Raw genomic sequence first — 20977 nt, 5'->3', positions numbered from 1 at the left:
CGTATACATGCCTAAAACGTGGGGACTTGCACTTCCATAGTGGGCTCTCTGCTCAAATTGTGCATGCCGCTCTGTACACACTCTTAACTAGGCAGAGAGTGCTTGTTGCCAAAGGCCAACCAAATGACTTGCCAGATCAGTCAATTAATAAATAAAAAAAAATCAGGAAACCATATTCAGAGAAGACTGTACTCCCTAGCAAAGCAAATTGCTACCCCATCCCAAGTTAGAATTTGAGAAATCAGAGCCAAGCAAGGGATCCAGCCAAAGCTACCTTGTCAGGTCCACAGGTTGTTCCATCTCTCACGGCTCCAAGATCATAAACATGCTGGCCAATATGACGTTCAAAACCCCAGCAGAATGTACCCTCCACTGGAGTCTGGACCACACTTTGTCCTGTTAACATTTTGGGAATTTTATTAACGTGACTGCACTGGAGCCTTCCACAAAGAACATCTCTGAAAGAAAAGCGAGGAAGGAAAAATGTTTGGGCAGATCCATACCAGACATTTAAAGCACAATGGATGCACATTTAAAGTATGTGACTTCCCCAAAAGAATTCGGGGAACCTTTGTTTCCCCTTCACAGAGCTACAGTTCCCAGGACCCTTAATGACAGTTTGCAGAATTCTTTGGGGGGGGGGGGTCATGTGTTTTAAATGTGCATCATGTTGGAGCAGAATAAAAAATAAAGGTAGAAAAGAAGAATTCCTGGATGCTAAGATTCAAGTTTGAGGCAAATACTTTTGGTGAGAGAACCCCAGCAGAGATTCAAAATCACAAAATATGCAGCAAAGTAAATTGTGGAAATATAGGCTGTTAGAGCCAGACCTTTAAAAAATGCCCTTCCGAGTTCATTCCGAAGCTTCCCACTCCTAGCATAGAAAAAGACCACACATTTGGTAAGTTAAAAATGATTTACAGTACTTACAAACTCTTCCAAGGTCAGGTTCATGTGCTTTTCCATGAAGAAGCCAGAAAAGTTGCACAGGCAGTAAAACGTGGCTTAGTTACTTGGTGAAAGTTCCTAAATTATTGGTATGGGAACTCAACAGTGAGTTGTGAGAGTCATGAGGTCTGACCCCCTCTCACACTGAGCTTCTCAGGTAGATTGGCAGAAAACAATATGTCTGATTACATAGTTCCTGCCAAAGGTAAGCTAAGCCTGGCAGGACAGTTTACTCTATGGTCTTAACCCCTTCATGCATTAATTCAACATAAGCATGTTGGTTATGTGAGGCTTGTTATCCCCCACACTGGATGTGTTTTAAAAGTATATCTCCTCCATTCTCAGTGTCAGCTGCTCTGGCCACCCAGGAATCCAGATGAGGTACAGTTTACAGTAAGGAGGAGATAACAGCTCACTGAAGAGGCCGAAGGCTGTGAGGGAAAATACACATGCTTAAGGGCTCATCCACGATTAACTTTTCTCCACATTTCTAAGCCCAGGACTGGGCTTTCCAGGTCTGTGTCTGAACACTTTTTTGACCCAGTGTTTCCCTTGTGAAAACCCACTCTTTACCACTGACTTGGTGCAAACGGTAATCTGTGGAAAACTTGAATTGCTGTCTGTTCCAATTCAGCATTAAAGAGCAGGTTTTCTTGGGGAAATTGGCAGGACAAGAAAAAGTCCTCGGACATGAACCAGGAAAGCACAAGGGGAAAGGTAAGCATGGATGAGCCCCAAAATAACAGGAGAGGGACATATCTTCATAGTTCCACTGCTTTCAGAAACCTGGCAGTAGGGCTGCAAGAGTGCATTCTGTCAGTATATGGAAGCATCACCGCTGCAGACAGCCAGATTGTTGACACAACATGATGTCCTTATCTCTGGGAAAGAATTTCCCAGGACGTTCACAGGCTGGATAAGTCTTTGTGAAGAGTGTAACTTAAAACCTTCTGAGTGCGCATGTGCAGGAAGTTTGTCAGACTTGCTGGAAGAACTGAACTGAAAGGACGTGTTTTTCTCTAGTGCTGTAATGTCAGAAATAAACATCATGTAAATATATTTCTGACTTATTTTCTTTCCCCTGCGGAAGCAGGAGGGAGAGGGGTTGTGCATTTTGCCCATGCTTGGGGAAATGTCGCCTATCAAAATCTCCCTGGTCTGTCTGGATATCAGCTAGAGGAGGTTACCGGTAAGCAAGCTCCGAGGACAGTGAGAGGGGCCAGCCTCTATGGAGGGGGCTTGCAAACCAACAAATGGTAGCAGAGCTCGATGGTTGCAACATCAAGACGCTGAGCTCCAGGTAGGAGATGGGTTTTTTTTGCTGATGTGCAGCGATCCACGGACCTCTGTGATGCTGATTTATGGCTGGATGGTGAACGCGAATTGAGAAGTCTTCGGTTCCCTGAGAAGAAAGGCTCTTGTTTTGGATTAAACAAAGCCGAGAGGCCACATACTTCGCATTCCAGAGCTGATATGAAGTTCAGTTGCAAAGCGACAAGTTGTGAGTACCTTTTGAGCTAAATTTATGAGCTGGTTAGCTTAAAAAGCATAGAGAGAAAAGAAGCTTCAAAAGCGAAAGCAAGGCTGGGTGTTTTTCAGCGACGCTTATTGTAAACAAACTGTTGGAAAGGGACTTTCCAAGTTGATAGCTGTTGGATTGCAGCGAAGGCTTATTGTTTACAGATTCTGTGGAAGGGAAAATTCCAGGCAGCTGGGCTGACTGCCAAGTGCAAGCAGTTTGTAAACAGCCCAATAGACTTTTGGGTTTCCCAGTTTGTAGCTGCAGCTGCAGCTTGGGATTAAAGATGGCTCTATTCTCTCAGAAACTGAATAGCCAAAACTGGCTAGAATGGTCATTTGCAATGGAATTTTTGCTAGTGGGAGAGCAATTGTGGGACTTAGTAAAAACTCCACAACCTGTTGCTGTACAAGCACAGGGGAAGAAGGCTGCAGTTCAAAGTGAATTGAAGCAGCGTGTCCTGAGAATTTTGGTGGAAAATGTGGACGCTTATCTTGAGCCAGTCCTAAAGGGTGCAGAAGAACCAAGGGTCGCTTGGCAATCGCTCCGCAAAGCTTGTGAAGCTGGGGTGGGAAGCAAGGACCGAGAATTGGTTGCACCAAAGGGGGAGAGCCAAGATGAAGCTAGCCAAATTCTTGAGAGCTCATCGAAAGCTGGGAGGAGCTTTGAGCCACAACAAGGAAGTGAAGGGACTGTTGCTGCTGTTGCTGATGATGATCCTAGCACTGCTGCAATGGCTGTTGCTGATGGGGGGAGTGAAGTTCAGAAATCAAGCACCCCCACTACTATTGCTACAGAGGAGAAAGCTGTAGCTCAGAATGCTGTTCATCAAAAGACACCACATCAGGAGAAAGGAGCTAGAGGGAGCTTTGTAAAGCGTGAGACTTCAAGCAAAGGTCGTACCCAGTCCCAGGCAAAACCAGATATGGCTTTGATGTCGCTAAAAGCCACATCATCCATGGAGAACTCATTTATTATAGACACTGGATGCACGCAACACATGACATCACGTCGGGAACTGTTTTCTACATTTGAGAAGCAACGCTTCACTGTGAAACTGGCCAATGGTTAGGAAATGGAAGCAACCAGGATACCGGGATCGGAACTGTGTATCTAGAAAGCCTGAACTTGACTATTAACAATGTTTATTTTGTTCCAGGTTTAAAGTACAATTTGCTGAGTGTTTCTCAAACCACTAAGAAGAAACTGGTGTTATCCTATGATGAGGAAAGCTGCAAAATCTACAAAGATGGAGAGCTGTATCTTTCTGCCAGAGAGAAAGATGGACTGTATCTGTTGACTTTTGATGAAAGTGATTATAAAATGTGTACAGCATGTGAATCTAAAATGCTTTCTCTTGCAGGTATCTTGAAAGAAGACACAAGAGGAAAGGCAACAAAGATTAACAAAGTTTTTCAGCGAGTGTATGCTGATGTGATTGGTCCTCTAGCACCATCTAGAGGCAATGCAAGATATTATCTTGTGTGTGTTGACCATTTTTCTCAATATGTATGGATTTACATGTTGCAGAATCCCAGAGAAACCTTAGAAAGGTTTAAGGAGTTTTGTGATAAGATTAAGAATATTCATGATGCTAAAATTGATTTTCTTTTCAAGAGATGAGAAGCCAATTTTTCTTTTACAGGATTTTCAGGTTTTCCTGGAGAAGCAAGGGATAGAGCACAAAGTTGCTGTCTCAGAGGCTGCATGGAACAAAACTGTGTGTGTAAAAGTGAACAAGGAGTTGCGAAATGGCATGAAGGCACAATTACTGAGTTCACACTTTCCACATGAGTATTGGGCTGAATCTTTATCTTGTTTTTGTTACTCGTGGTTGAGAAAGGTTTCAAAGGATATGAAATGTTCTCCTTTTGAGAAGCTGTTCCGCAGAAAACCTTCTGTCTCACATTTTAAGGTTTTTGGATCTCAGGTCAGGACTGAAAATCTAGATGGGGTGAAGAATGCCAGAGGCATTTTTGTGGGTTATGAAAAGGGTCTCTACAGAGTAATTTTGTCTGAATCTGGTCAGGTGATTCTCACAAAATTTCTAGAGAGTTCTCCTGGACAGGAGAGAGTAATTTTTCACACATATCCCACTGCTGATGATTCAGATGATGAATTTGATTATTCTGATTATAGTGATATTGAAAGTGACACAGAAGCTCAGAGAGTTCTGTTGACACAGTCATTGAGAGAGGTTCTCATTTAGTATGCTGCTTCTAAATGAGAAAATAACTGAACAAGAAATTGAGGGTGCAATTCAAGATATGCAATTGGGGAAATCTCCAGGGCCAGATGGATTAACCTCCAGATACTACAAAGCTTTGAAGGACTGGATAACACAGCCGCTTAAGGAGGTTTGTAACGAGATATTAGAGGGGAAAAGGGCACCTGAGACGTGGAAAGAAGCTTTCATTACACTTATACCAAAGACTGAGGTTGATAAAAAACAGATCAAGAACTACCGCCCTATATCATTACTTAATGTGGATTATAAAATTTTTGCAGACATTTTGGCAAAAAGATTGAAGAAGGTGCTGGTGGAGGAGATCCACAAAGATCAGGCAGGCTTTCTCCCGGGTAGACATATATCTACCAATGTAAGGAATATAATTGACATTATAGAAATGTTGACGGTGAATATTAACACAAAGGCAGTTTTAATTTTTGTGGACGCGGAGAAAGCCTTTGACAATATATCTTGGAAATTTATGAAGAAGAATCTCCATGGGATGGGGGTAGGCCAAAAGTTTGAAAATGGTATAAGTGCAATTTATTCTGAGCAAAAGGCAAAGCTAATTGTAAATAATGTGGTCATGGATGAACTACCTATAGAAAAAGGGACACGTCAGGGGTGCCCAATATCCCCATTACTTTTTATATCGGTCCTGGAGGTTCTGTTAAATATGATTAGGGGGGACCAGCTGGTAAAAGGGATTCAGGTCGGAGCCAGACACTACAAATTGAAGGCCTTTGCAGATGACTTAGTATTGACCCTGCAAGAGCCAGACACTAGTACCAAAAGAGCTCTAGAATTAATTCAAGTATTTGGCCAGGTCGCAGGATTTAAGTTGAACAAACAAAAAACCAAGGTACTGGAAAAAAATTTAACAAATGTTGAAAGAGAGAGATTCCAAGAGGAAACTGGGTTTGTGGTGGCAAAGAGTGTAAAATACCTGGGGATTAACATGACATCTAAGAATGTAAACTTATTTAAGGATAACTATGATAAGTGCTGGACTGAGATAAAGAAAGATTTAGAAACATGGTCAAACCTGAAGCTTTCCTTGTTAGGTCGAATTGCAGTAATTAAAATGAATGTATTGCCTAGAATGTTATTTTTATTTCAGACATTACAAATTGTTGATAAACTGGACTGTTTCAAGAAGTGGCAGAAAGATATATCTAAATTTGTCTGGCAGGGCAAAAAGCCCAGAATTAAGTTCAAGATACTTACCGATTCTAAAGAAAGAGGGGGGTTTGCCCTGCCGGACTTAAGACTCTACTATGAATTGGCAGCTTTCTGCTGGTTAAAAGATTGGCTACTTCTTGAAAATGCAGACATTTTAGACTTGGAAGGATTTGATAATAATTTCGGTTGGCATGCGTATATTTGGTATGACAAGGTTAAAGTGTATAAGGGTTTTAAAAATCATATTGTTAGGAAAGCACTATATAACGTTTGGATTCGGTATAAAGATTTATTGGAAAATAAAACTCCCAGGTGGCTTTCACCTATGGAGGCCAAGGAGGTAAAAAAACTTAATATGAGAACTAATTGGCCGAAATATTCTGAAATTTTAGAACAAGAAGGTGGTGAACTTAAATTACAAAGTTATGAGAAAATAAAGTCCAAGGTACGAGATTGGCTCCATTATTTTCAAATAATGGAGGCTTACAAACAAGACAGGAAAATTGGTTTCCAGGTGGAGAAATCGAAACTAGAAACAGAACTGCTAGAACCCAATACTAAGAATTTATCAAGAATGTATAACTTGCTGTTGAAGTGGAATACAATAGATGAGACAGTGAAATCAGCTATGGTTAAATGGGCACAGGACATATGTCATGACATTATGTTTGCTGACTGGGAGCAGTTATGGACCACAGGCATTAAATTTACGGCATGTAATGCCCTACGAGAAAACATTATGAAAATGATTTACAGGTGGTACATGACCCCAGTCAAGCTTGCGAAGATTTACCATTTGCCCAATAACAAATGTTGGAAATGTAAAGAGACTGAAGGTACCTGTCAGGGAACTGCCATCGGAAGAACAGGTGGTGGGAGGGCTCCAGGAGGATAGAAGAGATTCAGCAGCCGAAGAGGGAACCAGTAGGGGGGGAGCAGGAGCTTCCAGGGACAGGAAGTCGGAGGGGAGGCTCTGGGACACTTCCAGCAAGAACAGTGAGGAGGTATCAAGGCTCCCTTTAGCGACCCCCACCCCTCGCCGGAAGCTGTCACGCAGGGAATCTAGGAGACGCGTTTCCGTCAAGCAGCTTTTATGCTGGAAACGTTTCCGCAAGCGCCCACTGTCGGATTCTACCAGTGACTAACGGAGCCATGTCCAAGGGCTCCGCTCAAGGCAGAGCTTTGCTAGGTTAAGCAAACTCTGAGGGACCAATCCTTTTACGCACAAGTAGCTCATTGTCCCATCACAGCAATCCGACAGTCCCTGAAAGCGCTTGTGCAAGGAGAGGCATCATGAGCAACCCAACCGGAGCCGGAGAAGGGGGAGCAGCTGCAGCCGTTCCAAGCCTGGAAGAAAGGTACAGGATGTTGGAGATGCAGTTAGCCCTGCAAACGGCTAGGCTGGAGGAGAGGAGGGCTCAAGATGCTGAGAAGGGAAAAGCCACCCAAGTCTCAAGGAAGGTGCCGGGACTGGTGCAGAAATTTGGGGGTGATCCCAGGAACTACCAAGCCTTTAGGACAGAAATGCAATATGCCCTTAATCTGCAGTTTGATGATTTTCCTGATGAGGAATCGAGGGTGGGATTTGTGATTGGCCATCTAGAAAAAGGGGCGAGAGATTGGGTGAGGCCCCTGATGGCAGCCAATAACGAGGTCCTAAAGGACACAAGGAAGTTTTTTCGCGCCATGAATCTGATGTTCTCCAGTGAGATTGAGCAGGGAGTGGCGCGCAGACAGTTAATGGCGTGTAAGCAAGGGAACCGATCTGTCCGTGAGTACTGGACTGAGTTCACCATGTTGATCCATAAATTAAATTGGGATTTGTCTGCGGAACCGATACAAATGCTGTTCGAAGAAGGATTATCTTCGGCAGTAAAAGATGAACTTTCCCGGGCGCCCAGGGCAGAGTCTATGGACCATTTGACTAAATCTGCGCTGGCCATAGGAGCACGCCAGGAAGCCAGAGCCCTGGAGAAGCGGGAAGGGAAAGAGGAGCGTTGGAGGGATTTCTGCATTCCAGAGATTCCAGAGCAGCCTTCCCAGCCAGCAGAGCCGATGGAAATCGGAACAGCGCGCGCGCGCGCAGTTTCAAACCCCAGCGAAGGGCGGAAGAAGGAGGGGAAAGGCGCCAAGAAATGTTTTCTCTGCCAACAGCCAGGTCACTTTGCCAGGGTTTGTCCACAGAGAAAGGAATGGCAAGGAATGGCGGGAGCTGTTGGGGAGGAGGCGGAGGGGGCTAAGGAGTCAGTAAAAGCCAACGCCTGGCTGGGACCATCAGGGCACAGCAGCCAGACCAAGGATCAGTGAATGTGCCCACGCCGGAACCGCCAAAACCAGCGCTAGTAATAGAGGTGTTGTTAGAGCTGGCAAACGGACACCCTCTACAAGTTAAGGCGGTATTAGACTCAGGCAGCTCCTGCAACTTTATGAGTAAGGAGTTTGCAGCCGCACACCAGATACAAACCATCCCTTTAAAAAATCCCCTGCAGGTGACCACGATTGATGGGAGGGCGCTGTTGGGAGGAGAAGTAAACCAGCAGACTGTCCCCATGACAATGAGGGTGGCAAGACACACGGAACTGATAGCGTTTAATATAGCCACTTTGGGAGGAGCGCCCATCATTTTGGGGATGAGCTGGCTAGCGCTGCATGATCCGCTTGTGGGATGGCATCAGAGAGTGGTTTCCTTTGGGTCAGCACATTGTATGGGACACTGCACGGAAAAGGGGGGCCAAGTAGGTACCCAGGCCACGTTAGCAAAGATAGAAGCAACGGATCAAGGTAGGGTACCACGACAATATGCAGATTTTGCCAACGTCTTCAGCGAAAGGGAAGCAGATAAACTACCCCCGCACAGACCCTTTGACTGCCAAATCAACTTACTCCCAGGAGCACAATTGCCAGTGGGCAAGGTGTATGCAATGTCAGACAGGGAGATGCAGGAGTTAAGGGAGTTTATTGACAAAAACCTCAAGCGTGGGTTCATCAGAGAGTCACGAGCGGTGGGGGGTAGCCCAGTGTTCTTTGTGGACAAAAAAAATTCAGACAAACCAAGATTGATTGTGGACTTCCGGGCCCTAAACGCAGTGTCCAAACCCGTGACTTTCCCTGTGCCCAGAATTGATGACATTCTGACCCGGGTGAGAAAAGGGAAGATTTTTACCAAGCTGGACCTGAGGGGGGCGTATAACCTGATACGTATGAGAAAGGGAGATGAGTGGAAAACCACTATGTTCACCCCCTTGGGGGCCTTTGAGTACTGCGTTATGCCTTTCGGCCTCCAGGGGGGATCGGCAGTATTTCAATCATTCATGAATCACGTCCTAGGACCATTGCTTTACAAGAACTGCGCTGCGTTCTTAGATGATGTACTGGTGTACTCAGAGGATGAAGAGCAGCATGTGCGAGATGTACGAGAGGTACTGAGCAAACTGCAAGAAAACCAGCTGTGGGTGAAACTGGAGAAGTGTCAGTTTCACACCAGGGAGGTGGAATTCCTAGGGTACCGGTTGTCAGACAAGGGGCTGGCCATGGATCCTAGCAAGGTGCAAGCGGTACTGGAATGGAGGCCACCGAAAACTAAGAAAGATGTGCAAAGGTTTTTGGGGTTCGGAAACTTCTATCGGAAGTTCATCAAGAACTTTGCCCACTTAACAGCCCCCATCACGGATTGTCTCAGCAGTAAGAAGAAATTTGTCTGGACGGAAGAAGCGCAGCAAGCATTCGAAAGTTTAAAGAGGGCGTTTGCTTCGGAAGAACAACTCTTACACGTGGATCTGCAGCAGCCGATGAGGGTGGAAACCGACGCGTCTGACAGAGCGGTGGGCGCCGTACTCCTACAGCCGGGACAGGATACGTCAGAATGGAGACCGTGTGCCTTCTTCTCGAGGAAATTGAACAAATCCGAGAGGAACTATACCGTGTACGACAGAGAATTACTCGCCATCCATGAAGCGTTCAAGAGATGGAGACACCTGTTGATTGGGGCGCAACACAAGGTTCAAGTGCGGACAGACCACAAAAATCTAGAATACTGGAGGACAGCCCGAGTATTGAACCAGAGACAAGTAAGATGGGCGCAAGAGTTCTCCAAGTTCAATTTTGAAATTCGCTACGTGCCAGGGGCAGAGAATGTCAGAGCGGACGCTCTCTCCAGAAAACCTGAGTACTTAGAGGGGGAAAGAGGGGCGGAAGAAAGACATATCATCTCGGAGGACCACTGGGTTTGTGGGGCGGCATTGGTGGGGCAAAGAGAACTGGTAGAGGGTATTGAGAACGATGAATATGCCCAAGAAAAGCTTAGGGAACTCAGGGAGACAGGTGAGAACACAGGGGGTTTTGAGGAAAAGAACGGAAAACTATATTACAAAGGGGCACTCTACATACCAGATGGGGAACTAAGAGGGCGGGTGCTCAAACAGTTGCATGACAGCCCCACGGCGGGGCACTTCGGACAGCACAAGACCATGTGGTTGGTTACCAGGGAGTTTTGGTGGCCCAAGGTGAGGGAAGACGTGCGGGAGTATGTCAGGGGATGCGACAGGTGCCAAAGAGCAAAGGGAGAGAGGTTGGCGCCAGCAGGGTTATTAGAACCCTTACCCACCCCAGAAAGGCCATGGGAGATGGTATCCATAGATTTTATGACCGATCTACCGAGATCCAAAGGGAAAACCGCGGTCATGGTGGTAGTAGATCTACTAACTAAGATGTGCCACTTTATAGCTTGTTCGCATGCAGTCACAGCGGAAGAAACCGCAAGGTTGTTTGTGAAGCATATTTTCAGGTTGCATGGCGCCCCCTTGAGGGTTTTGAGCGACAGAGGGAAACAATTTACTTCCAGGTTCTGGAGGAAACTAATGAGCTTGTTGCATGTGGAGGTAAGTTTTTCCACCGCCAGGCACCCAGAAACAAATGGGCAAGCAGAAAGGGCAAACGGGGTTTTGCAACAATATCTGAGGTGTTATGTAAAAGACAGAGAAACTGATTGGGTAGATAAGTTACCTCTGGCAGAATTTGCCTACAACAACGCGGAAAACGTGTCCACAGGGATGAGTCCCTTTCTGGCCAATTATGGGTGTCACCCTCGAGCCTTCCCAGCAGAAGGAGGGGAGCACTGGAGTGTACCAGCAGCGGAACGCTTTGTGGAAGAAATGGAAGCGATCCACCGGCAGCTCCAACTCAACTTGGAGAAAGCCAAAGAAGCATATAAGAAACAAGCAGACAGAAATAGGAGGGAAGGTGAAACCATAAGGGTGGGAAACCGGGTGTGGCTATCCACCCAAGGACTGCCGTTTAAGGGAGGGTGTAAGAAATTGAGACCCAAACGGTTGGGACCCTTTGAGGTCATACAACAGGTGAACCCAGTAGCCTTCAAACTTAGATTGCCCAGTCACATGAAATTGCACCCCGTATTTCACAGATCATTACTGTCACCGTACCGAGAGGGACGGGAGTGGGGGGAAAGTGAGAGGGGGGTCACCCAAACACCTGTCATTGAAGAGAGAGAACGCAACATGGAAGTGGCAGGAATAATTGATTCCAGGTGGAAGGGGAATCGGGTGGAATACTTGGTAGAATGGGAGGGGGAGGAAGAGTCAGAAAACACGTGGGTACCGGCGGAAGAAGTCCACGATGAGGTTCTCATAGAAACGTTCCATCAGCGTTTCCCAAGAAAACCGCAGCCGATGGAGCGATTTAGGAGGGAATACTTCGGTACCACTGATGAGGAAGGGGTGTTTGAAGGGTTCCCAGAGTCAGGGAGTGAGGAGGTGGCATACTCCGACGAAGAAGAGGAAGACGGGGAAGGAAATGGGAGGCAGTGGCTAGAAGTGTTTGAATCATCTGAGGACGAGGAGAGTTCCTTCCGAGGCTTTCCAGCCCCACCGCCTGTAGAAGGGGAGGCGGGAGGGGATAGAGGGGGGCCTGGAGGGGAGGTGGATGTCAGGGAACTGCCATCGGAAGAACAGGTGGTGGGAGGGCTCCAGGAGGATAGAAGAGATTCAGCAGCCGAAGAGGGAACCAGTAGGGGGGGAGCAGGAGCTTCCAGGGACAAGAAGTCGGAGGGGAGGCTCTGGGACACTTCCAGCGAGAACAGTGAGGAGGTATCAAGGCTCCCTTTAGCGACCCCCACCCCTCGCCGGAAGCTGTCACGCAGGGAATCTAGGAGACGCGTTTCCGTCAAGCAGCTTTTATGCTGGAAACGTTTCCGCAAGCGCCCACTGTCGGATTCTACCAGTGACTAACGGAGCCATGTCCAAGGGCTCCGCTCAAGGCAGAGCTTTGCTAGGTTAAGCAAACTCCGAGGGACCAATCCTTTTACGCACAAGTAGCTCATTGTCCCATCACAGTACCTTTTTCCACCTTTGGTGGACCTGCCCAAAGATTAAGGCCTTCTGGCAAATGATTTATAATGAGATTAAGAAAGTGCTTAAGTGCACCTTTAACAAGAAACCAGAGGCATTTCTCTTGGGTATGGTCGGCCAGCTGGTGCTGAAGAAGGATAAGAATTTCTTTTTGTACGCTACTACGGTAGCGTACAACTGCTGCTGCTCCTGCTTGCGTGAGTGTTGGGAGGACCGCTCCCTCTCCTGCCAACTCCATCCGGCCTAGGGGGCGGGGCCTGCACTCGCACCCACAGCATAAGAGGCCTGAGAGAGGCTTCCGGGACACGGCTGCTGCTGCTGCTGCTGCTTGCGTGAGTGTTGGGAGGACCGCTCCCTCTCCTGCCAACTCCATCCGGCCTGGGGGGCGGGGCCTGCACTCGCACCCACAGCATAAGAGGCCTGAGAGAGGCCTCCGGGACACGGCTGCTGCTGCTGCTGCTTGCGTGAGTGTTGGGAGGACCGCTCCCTCTCCTGCCAACTCCATCCGGCCTAGGGGGCGGGGCCTGCACTCGCACCCACAGCATAAGAGGCCTGAGAGAGGCCTCCGGGACACGACTGCTGCTGCTGCTGCTTGCGTGAGTGTTGGGAGGACCGCTCCCTCTCCTGCCAACTCCATCCGGCTTAGGGGGCGGGGCCTGCACTCGCACCCACAGCATAAGAGGCCTGAGAGAGGCTTCCGGGACACAACTGCTGCTGCTGCTGCTTGCGTGAGTGTTGGGAGGACCGCTCCCTCTCCTGCCAACTCCATCCGGCCTAGGGGGCGGGGCCTGCACTCGCACCCACAGCATAAGAGGCCTGAGAGAGGCCTCCGGGACACGACTGCTGCTGCTGCTGCTGCTGCTGCTTGCGTGAGTGTTGGGAGGACCGCTCCCTCTCCTGCCAACTCCATCTGGCTTAGGGGGCGGGGCCTGCACTCGCACCCACAGCATAAGAGGCCTGAGAGAGGCTTCCGGGACACAACTGCTGCTGCTGCTGCTTGCGTGAGTGTTGGGAGGACCGCTCCCTCTCCTGCCAACTCCATCCGGCCGAGGGGGCGGGGCCTGCACTCGCACCCACAGCATAAGAGGCCTGAGAGAGGCTTCCGGGACACAACTGCTGCTGCTGCTGCTTGCGTGAGTGTTGGGAAGACCGCTCCCTCTCCTGCCAACTCCATCCGGCTTAGGGGGCGGGGCCTGCACTCACTGCCACAGCATAAGAGGCCTGAGTAGCTACCGGCAGCAATGGACAAAATGGTTTTAAATGTTTTAATCGCTTTTAATTTGCAGCACTTTAAATGGTGGTTGTTGTTTTTTATAATATTATATTATTTCATTATTTTATTTTTGCTTGGGGTGGGATAAGCACTGAGTCAGCACTATTGTTCCTTGTTTTGCTTTGTTTTGTTTTGTTCTGTTCTGTTTTATTATTATTATTATTCTGTTAAATTATTATATAGTTTGTATTTTGCCTTTTAAGGGGGAGGGTCATGGCTGCCTGGGAGTGGGCCTCAGCCAATAGATTGGGTGGGGCAGGTTCCACAGGGGGAGATGTATTGGGACACCCGATCTCAGTGATCATGGGCAGGAGGAGGAGTTATGCTAAGACCAGACCATGTCATTACCGAGGAGGCAGGTTTAGTCGTTGTTTGAGGACTATCCCTGCCTCCAGGTCTGGTCCTGACCGGAAGGATACAGTAATCAGCAAGGGAAACCCACATGACCTGAAAGTGTTGCTGTGCAATGCCAGGTCAATGATGAATAAAACCACTGCCATCCACGACCTGATTGTGGATGGAGGATTTGACCTGGCATGTGTGACAGAGACCTGGTTGGATGAGGCAGATGGGCCTGTCCTTGCCGCTGCTTGCCCACCAGGTTTCTCTTACGCACAGCAACCCAGGTCATGTGGGCGGGGAGGGGGGGTTGCAGCGATTTTTAGGAAGTCATTAGTCTGCACCAGGCGTCCTATTGGGAAGACCCAGTTTTCTGAGTGCATGTTCTGGAAGTTGGGCAATAGGGGCAGTACAGGATTCCTACTGGTGTACCGACCTCCCCGCTGCACCAAGGATTCCCTGCCCGAGCTGCTTCAGGTCGTGGCGGATATACTCCTGGAGACACCTAGCTTGGTTGTCCTGGGGGATTTTAACATCCATGCCGACACGACCTTACAAGGGGCAGCTCGGGACTTCGTGGAAAGCATGGCCTCCATGGGGCTGTCCCTGAATAAGTTTGGCCCAACTCATAGCCACGGACATGCCTTAGACTTGGTGTTTACCTCTACGGATGTTGGTGATCTGACATTAACTAAAAGCGAAACAAAAGAAGTGCCATGGTCAGATCACTTCCTGGTGCAACTGGACTTCTCCGCAACCCTTCCCCTCCGCAGGGAGGTGGGACCGATTCGGATGGTCCGCCCCCGCCACTTAATGGATCCAATTGGCTTCCAGAGAGTGGTAGGGGATGCTTTATCCCAAGTTGATGGCCTTTCAGCTGATTCCCTGGTGGCACGCTGGAATGCGGAGTTAACCAGGGCTATTGACTGTCTGGCTCCGAAGCGCCCTCTCCGATTGCAAGGAGCCCGGACAGCCCCGTGGTTCTCCCCGGAGCTGAGGGTGATGAAACAATCGTTGAGACGGCTAGAGCGCCGGTGGCGGAAAACTCATTCTGAATCAGACCGGACACGGGTTAGAGCTCAACGTCGAGCCTACCAAGTGGCAATGGCGACGGCGAAGAGGGCCTTCTTCGCCGCCTCCATTGCATCTGCAGAAAACAGCAGCAGGAGACTTTTTCAGGTGGTTCGCAGTTTATCGGAACCACCTGTACCACCGGGGCCTGGTAGGGACCCCAAGATCTCCTGCAATGCTTTTGCAAAGTTTTTTGCAGATAAAATCGCTCAGATTCAGAAGGAAGTAGACTCCACAGTGGGAGCAGGGCCAGGGCGGGAGAGTGCTAGAGTTCTGTCTGGTCCTGTTATATGGGATCAATTCCAATCTGTTACCTCCGAGGATGTGGACAGGCTGCTTGGACGAGTGAAACCGACCACCTGTCTTCTTGATCCTTGCCCATCCTGGCTGATAAAAGCGAGCCGGGAAGGGCTGGGCGATGGGCTTTGCGGGGTGGTGAATGCTTCCCTCTGTGAGGGAGCCTTCCCAGACCCGCTGAAAGAGGCGGTCATTAAACCGCTTCTTAAAAAAACATCTTTAGACCCGGCCAATTTGGCCAACTATCGCCCAGTCTCAAATCTTCCATTCTTGGGCAAGGTGATTGAGCGGGTGGTTGCTGAACAACTCCAAGCACGCCTGGAGGAAACGGACCATTTGGATCCCTTCCAATCGGGATTCAGGCCTCACCATGGGACTGAAACTGCCTTGGTCGCGCTGGTTGATGATCTCCGGCGGGCTAGGGACAAAGGTGAGAGCTGTTTCCTAGTTCTGCTGGATCTCTCAGCGGCCTTTGACACCATCGACCATAACATCCTTCTGGACCGTCTAGAGGGGCTGGGAGCTGGGGGCACTGTTATACAGTGGTTCCGCTCCTTCCTCCTGGGCCGTGTTCAGAAAGTGGTGGTGGGGGATGAGTGTTCAGACCCTTGGGCCCTCACTTGTGGGGTACCTCAGGGTTCCGTCCTCTCCCCCATGCTTTTTAACATCTATATGAAGCCGCTGGGAGAGATCATCAGGGGGTTTGGACTGGGTGTTCATCAGTATGCAGATGACACCCAGCTCTACCTCTCCTTTAAATCAGAACCAGTGAAGGCGGTGAAGGTCCTGTGTGAGTGCCTGGAGGCGGTTGGAGGTTGGATGGCGGCTAACAGATTGAGGTTGAATCCTGACAAGACAGAAGTACTGTTTTTGGGGGACAGGAGGCGGGCAGGTGTGGAGGATTCCCTGGTCCTGAATGGGGTAACTGTGCCCCTGAAGGACCAGGTGCGCAGCCTGGGAGTCATTTTGGACTCACAGCTGTCCATGGAGGCGCAGGTTAACTCTGTGTCCAGGGCAGCTGTCTACCAGCTCCACCTGGTATGCAGGCTAAGACCCTACCTTCCCGCGGACTGTCTCGCCAGAGTGGTGCATGCTCTGGTTATCTCACGCTTGGACTACTGCAACGCGCTCTACGTGGGGCTACCTTTGAAGGTGACCCGGAAACTGCAATTAATCCAGAATGCGGCAGCTAGACTGGTGACTGGGAGTGGCCGCCGGGACCACATAACACCGGTTCTGAGAGATCTGCACTGGCTCCCAGTACGTTTCCGAGCACGATTCAAAGTGTTGGTGCTGACCTTTAAAGCCCTAAACGGCCTCGGTCCTGTATACCTGAAGGAGCATCTCCACCCCCATCGTTCAGCCCGGACACTGAGATCCAGCGCCGAGGGCCTTCTGGCGGTTCCCTCATTGCGAGAAGTGAGGCTACAGGGAACCAGGCAGAGGGCCTTCTCGGTAGTGGCGCCCGACCTGTGGAACGCCCTCCCATCAGATGTCAAAGAGATAAAGAATTACCTGACATTCAGAAGACATCTTAAGGCAGCCCTGTTCAGGGAAGTTTTTAATATGTAATGCTGTATTGTTTTTAACACTGATTGGGAGCCGCCCAGAGTGGCTGGGGAAACTCAGCCAGATGGGCGGGGTATAAATAATAAATTATTATTATTATTATTATTACGGCAGCAAGGATTCTTCTAGCAAAGTATTGGAAGACACAAGAGTTACCCACGCTGGAGGAATGGCAGGCAAAAGTGATTGACTTTATGGGACTGGCAGAAATGACCGGCAGAATCCGCGACCAAGAGAAAGAGACTGTGGAAGAAGACTGGAAGAAGTTTAAGACGTATCTCAAGAAATATTATAAAATCGAGGAGTGCTAAAATGCTGAGGGAAAGGAAGACGTAGAATTGCAGCGGTAAACTGTGTTTGATTTTAGGGTGGAATTGAAAAGGAGAATGAATTTATATTTAATTGGCTAAGAAGGGTTGCTGAACAATTGTTTAAAATTAAGGATGCAAAAAGGGGAAGGTATGGGGAAGTCCGGGAAAAGAGGTTTATGGAAATAAGGTAAAGAAAATATGACTTTTTGTGTTTGTTTTTTATGTTGTTTTTGTGTATGTTAAAAATTTGGAAATCAATAAAAATTTTATTTAAAAAAAAAAAGAGAGAGAGGTTCACACACAATGGCTAGACCTTCACAGGTGGAGGATGAACCACTGTTTACTATTGGAACTGGTTCTCCGAAAAGTCCTGAGACTGAACCAGTCAGCAAGGAGGATCAGCACCTCATACGCAGGTCTGAGAGAATAACAAAGGGCGTACCACCCAAGAGGTATTCAAAAGAGTTTGCTAGTTCAGCTGTTGCATGTGTTACTATTGTTGACAACTCAAGACAGGTTGAAGCTGTGTCTAAGTCAGAGACAAAGACACAACAGGGAGTTGCTAAGTGTAACACAACATTCCCTAACCAAGGTAATGCAGAAGCACTCATTCCTTGGAAATCAGACAACCAGAGAGTTACATTGGTGAAACCAGCGGCGGATAGTTCCAAGGGTGGAACTGAAACAACAGGGGATTGTTATATGTATAACAACTGTTTGTTTTCTTCTCTGGATCAAGCTTTGTCCGCAGCTAAAGATGATTCATATGGGGGAGGATGTCAGTATATGGAAGCATCACCGCTGCAGACAGCCGGATTGTTGACACAACATGATGTCCTTATCTCTGGGAAAGAATTTCCCAGGACGTTCACAGGCTGGATAAGTCTTTGTGAAGAGTGTAACTTAAAACCTTCCGAGTGCGCATGTGCAGGAAGTTTGTCAGACTTGCTGGAAGAACTGAACTGAAAGGACGTGTTTTTCTCTAGTGCTGTAATGTCAGAAATAAACTGTTGGTTTCTGCTCTCTTCACTGTGCAGCGAAAGTGCTTGTCACGAGACAGGTGTTTACATTCCACAGTCAATTGCTGTTGGGTTTTCTCACGGGAAAGGGAGACTGGATGTGACGTACACTGGTTTCCTGTTTTTTTCACTGTTCTTTGCAGTTCAGTGTCTGTTGTTTCTCTCCGTGCTTCAGAGGAGAGAGGATGCCTTTTCTGCTCCGGCAGAGGCAAGATGTTTTTCTGTAATCTACCAGCTTTGAAATGTAAATAAAGCAATGATGGAGTATGTGCCCATATTCCTCATCATTCCGCTGTGCACGGGACACTACAAATCAACATTTTTGGTTATCGGGCCCAGAAAGACGCAGTCATCTGAATGCCGGCAAAAGGATCGGAATGCAAAGGGACGGATCGGACGCTATCTCTGCGCGTCAAGATGATTGATGAGGTATGTGCTACTGCTCCGGGCAGCCTGCCAGCATCTAATTAATGGCTTTATGGCTGGACTTTGAACTTTTATGTCCGTTTGCCGGGCACAGGCAAAGGATAAAAGGATCGGATTCCTATGCTGGGGAAATCGAAAGTAACTTTTAAAAAGTGCTTTTGGGCTGAAACAGCTGCAGAAAATAGTGACGCAGCACTATTTAAGGCAGCAGAGGGAAAGCAGAGTGGCACAGGCTCACAGGCAGAGGCTGTTTTGAACTTGCCTTTGGAATGAGGCTTGAAGCAGCAGAGACGCAGCTTGTATAAAGCAGCTTGTTTAAAGCAGCAGAGATGACGCAGAAGGCTAATGCCAGAGTCATGATGGCTAGCTGCAGAAGGCTGGCTGAGGCAAGTGGGGAATCTGAAGCCAATCAGCCACATGCTCAGCTCAGAGTAGCCTGTGATACTGCCATGATTCAGAATGAAGCAAACCGCCAGGGTGATAGCTGCATGGGTAAGGGGGAGACTTCACAGTCGTCATCCCAGAGTGCAGTGGAACCACCAGATGGCGCTAAAGCTTTGAAGGCAGTGAAATGCTACTCGTGTGGACGTCTAGGCCATATGAAGAGGGAATGCAAATATCCCAGGGCCAAGACAGAGCAGCGCAGCGAAAGCTCATCGCATGGAAAAGGCAGAGGCAGAGGCAAAGGTCCGGTGTCCAGGACAACGCAGCACAAGGCAATGGTCTCACGCTTCACTCCAAAAGTTGCAGAGGTCCAGAAGACATCTAGATCTTTCTTCGTTGTTGATTCAGCTGCAACCCATCACATGTGCAATGATAAGCGGCTGTTCGTGTCTTTTACACCGCAGGAAGGTGCGATTCACCAGGCGGATGACCACACAATCCCCAGTAAAGGCTACGGAACTGTTGTTCTTCACAGTTTGGACTTATCGATACAGAATGTGCTTTATGTGCCAGATGCCAAACATAATCTGCTCAGCGTTGGACAGATGAATGAGCGGAACATTGACGTTTCCTTTAAGAACAAAAGGTGCATCATCACAAAGAAAAATGATTATGTATTGTATGCTGAATATGTTGATCGTTTATATGTTTTGTATTATGATGATGTTGTGCAGGATGACACTTGTTGCATTGCAGGTTCTAACAAAAGTTTGCATGCAGAATGTATTCATGATTTTCATCGAAAATTTGGTCATTTGCATTTTGAGGCAGTATCTAAAATGCCTGCCTTGGTTGAAGGTATGACTATTAAACCCTGCAGGTACCACATGAAGTGCAAGGCATGCGCAGCAAACAAGGTGAAAATGGCTGCGAAAGGTAAGGTGTCTAGTAGGCAAGCTACAGAACCATACCAAATTGTTCATGCTGATTTGGTTGGACCACTAGCGCCCTCTTTGGGTGGAAATAGGTACTTCATGGTTCTCATTGATGCATTTTCCAGGTATATTTATGTGTACAATCTCAAGCAGAAATCAGAGGCTTTTCCTAGGTTCAAGGAATTCTGTGCTTGGTTGGAAAATGTGCATGGTAAGAAGGTAAAGACTCTTTTCAGTGATCGCGGAGGAGAATTCACTTCTCAGCAGTTTGAAACTTTTCTGACTGAGAAAGGAATTCAACACGATTTGTCTAGTCCTCGCTCGCCATGGCAGAATGGGCTTGCGGAACGGGCAAATCAGACGTTGCTTCAAGGGTTAAAAACCTTGCTGCATGATGCCAATCTTCCAGAGAGTTATTGGGCCGAAGCTCTCTCATGTTTCACTTACAGTTATAATCGCAGGTTGTCTTCAGCAATTGGTTGTACCCCGTATGAGAAGATGTTTGGCAAAAAGCCATACATCAAACACATGAGAATTTTTGGTTCTGACATGTGGGTTCACTCACCACAAAACTCCAAGTTAGACAAGCGTGGTTTGCATGGTATCTTTCTAGGTTATCAGAAAGGTTCTTACAGAATAAGGATGACTGACTCTAAGACAATTAAGCTCACAAGAAGTGTTGAGTACAATGCCAAGTGGGGGGAGAATGTGGGAATTTTCCAATGTTATCCTGATGACAGTGATGAGACTGAGGATAGTCAAAAGCAACCACAGCAACCCACACCCACTGATGAAAGTACTGATTCTGAGTCTGAAACTGAATCAGGTGATTCAGAGGATTTCAAGAGTGCGAAAGCCTCTATGCGACCCTCTGAAAGCTCTGATCAAGAATTGGAGGAACCATTGTTCACAATAGGTCACTTTTCTCCTAAGAAGGAAGAAGAGAGTGTTGAAGACCTAAGGCTAATTCGCAGGTCACAAAGAGCCACAAAAGGCAGACCTCCAAAGAGATTTGCTGATGAGTTTGCCAAGATAGCAGTAACAGCTGTTAAAAGCTCCAAGAAGGTATTTGAACCTTCAAGTTTCCAAGAAATCCAGGATTTGGATTCAAA

At 47.9% G+C, this 20977-nt stretch overlaps 1 protein-coding gene across 5 annotated transcripts in view; it reads right to left on the bottom strand.

Moving 5' to 3' along the window:
* Positions 1-20977, bottom strand: part of LOC307214694 (disintegrin and metalloproteinase domain-containing protein 21-like) — a 59314-nt gene that overhangs the window by 5101 nt on the left and 33236 nt on the right. For all 5 annotated transcript variants that reach the window (XR_013838249.1, XM_079973575.1, XM_079973576.1 and 2 more), the window contains one exon: positions 275-458. Coding sequence is in view for 4 of the 5 variants with exons in the window: in XM_079973575.1 (XP_079829701.1) it covers positions 275-458 (184 nt within the window). In the remaining variant the exon portion in view is untranslated. The remainder of the gene's footprint in view (positions 1-274; positions 459-20977) is intronic.

The sequence above is a fragment of the Podarcis cretensis genome (genome assembly GCF_951804945.1).
Source record: "Podarcis cretensis genome assembly, chromosome: 4".
NCBI lineage: Eukaryota > Metazoa > Chordata > Lepidosauria > Squamata > Lacertidae > Podarcis > Podarcis cretensis.
This window is presented reverse-complemented; position numbering and strand designations above follow the sequence as displayed.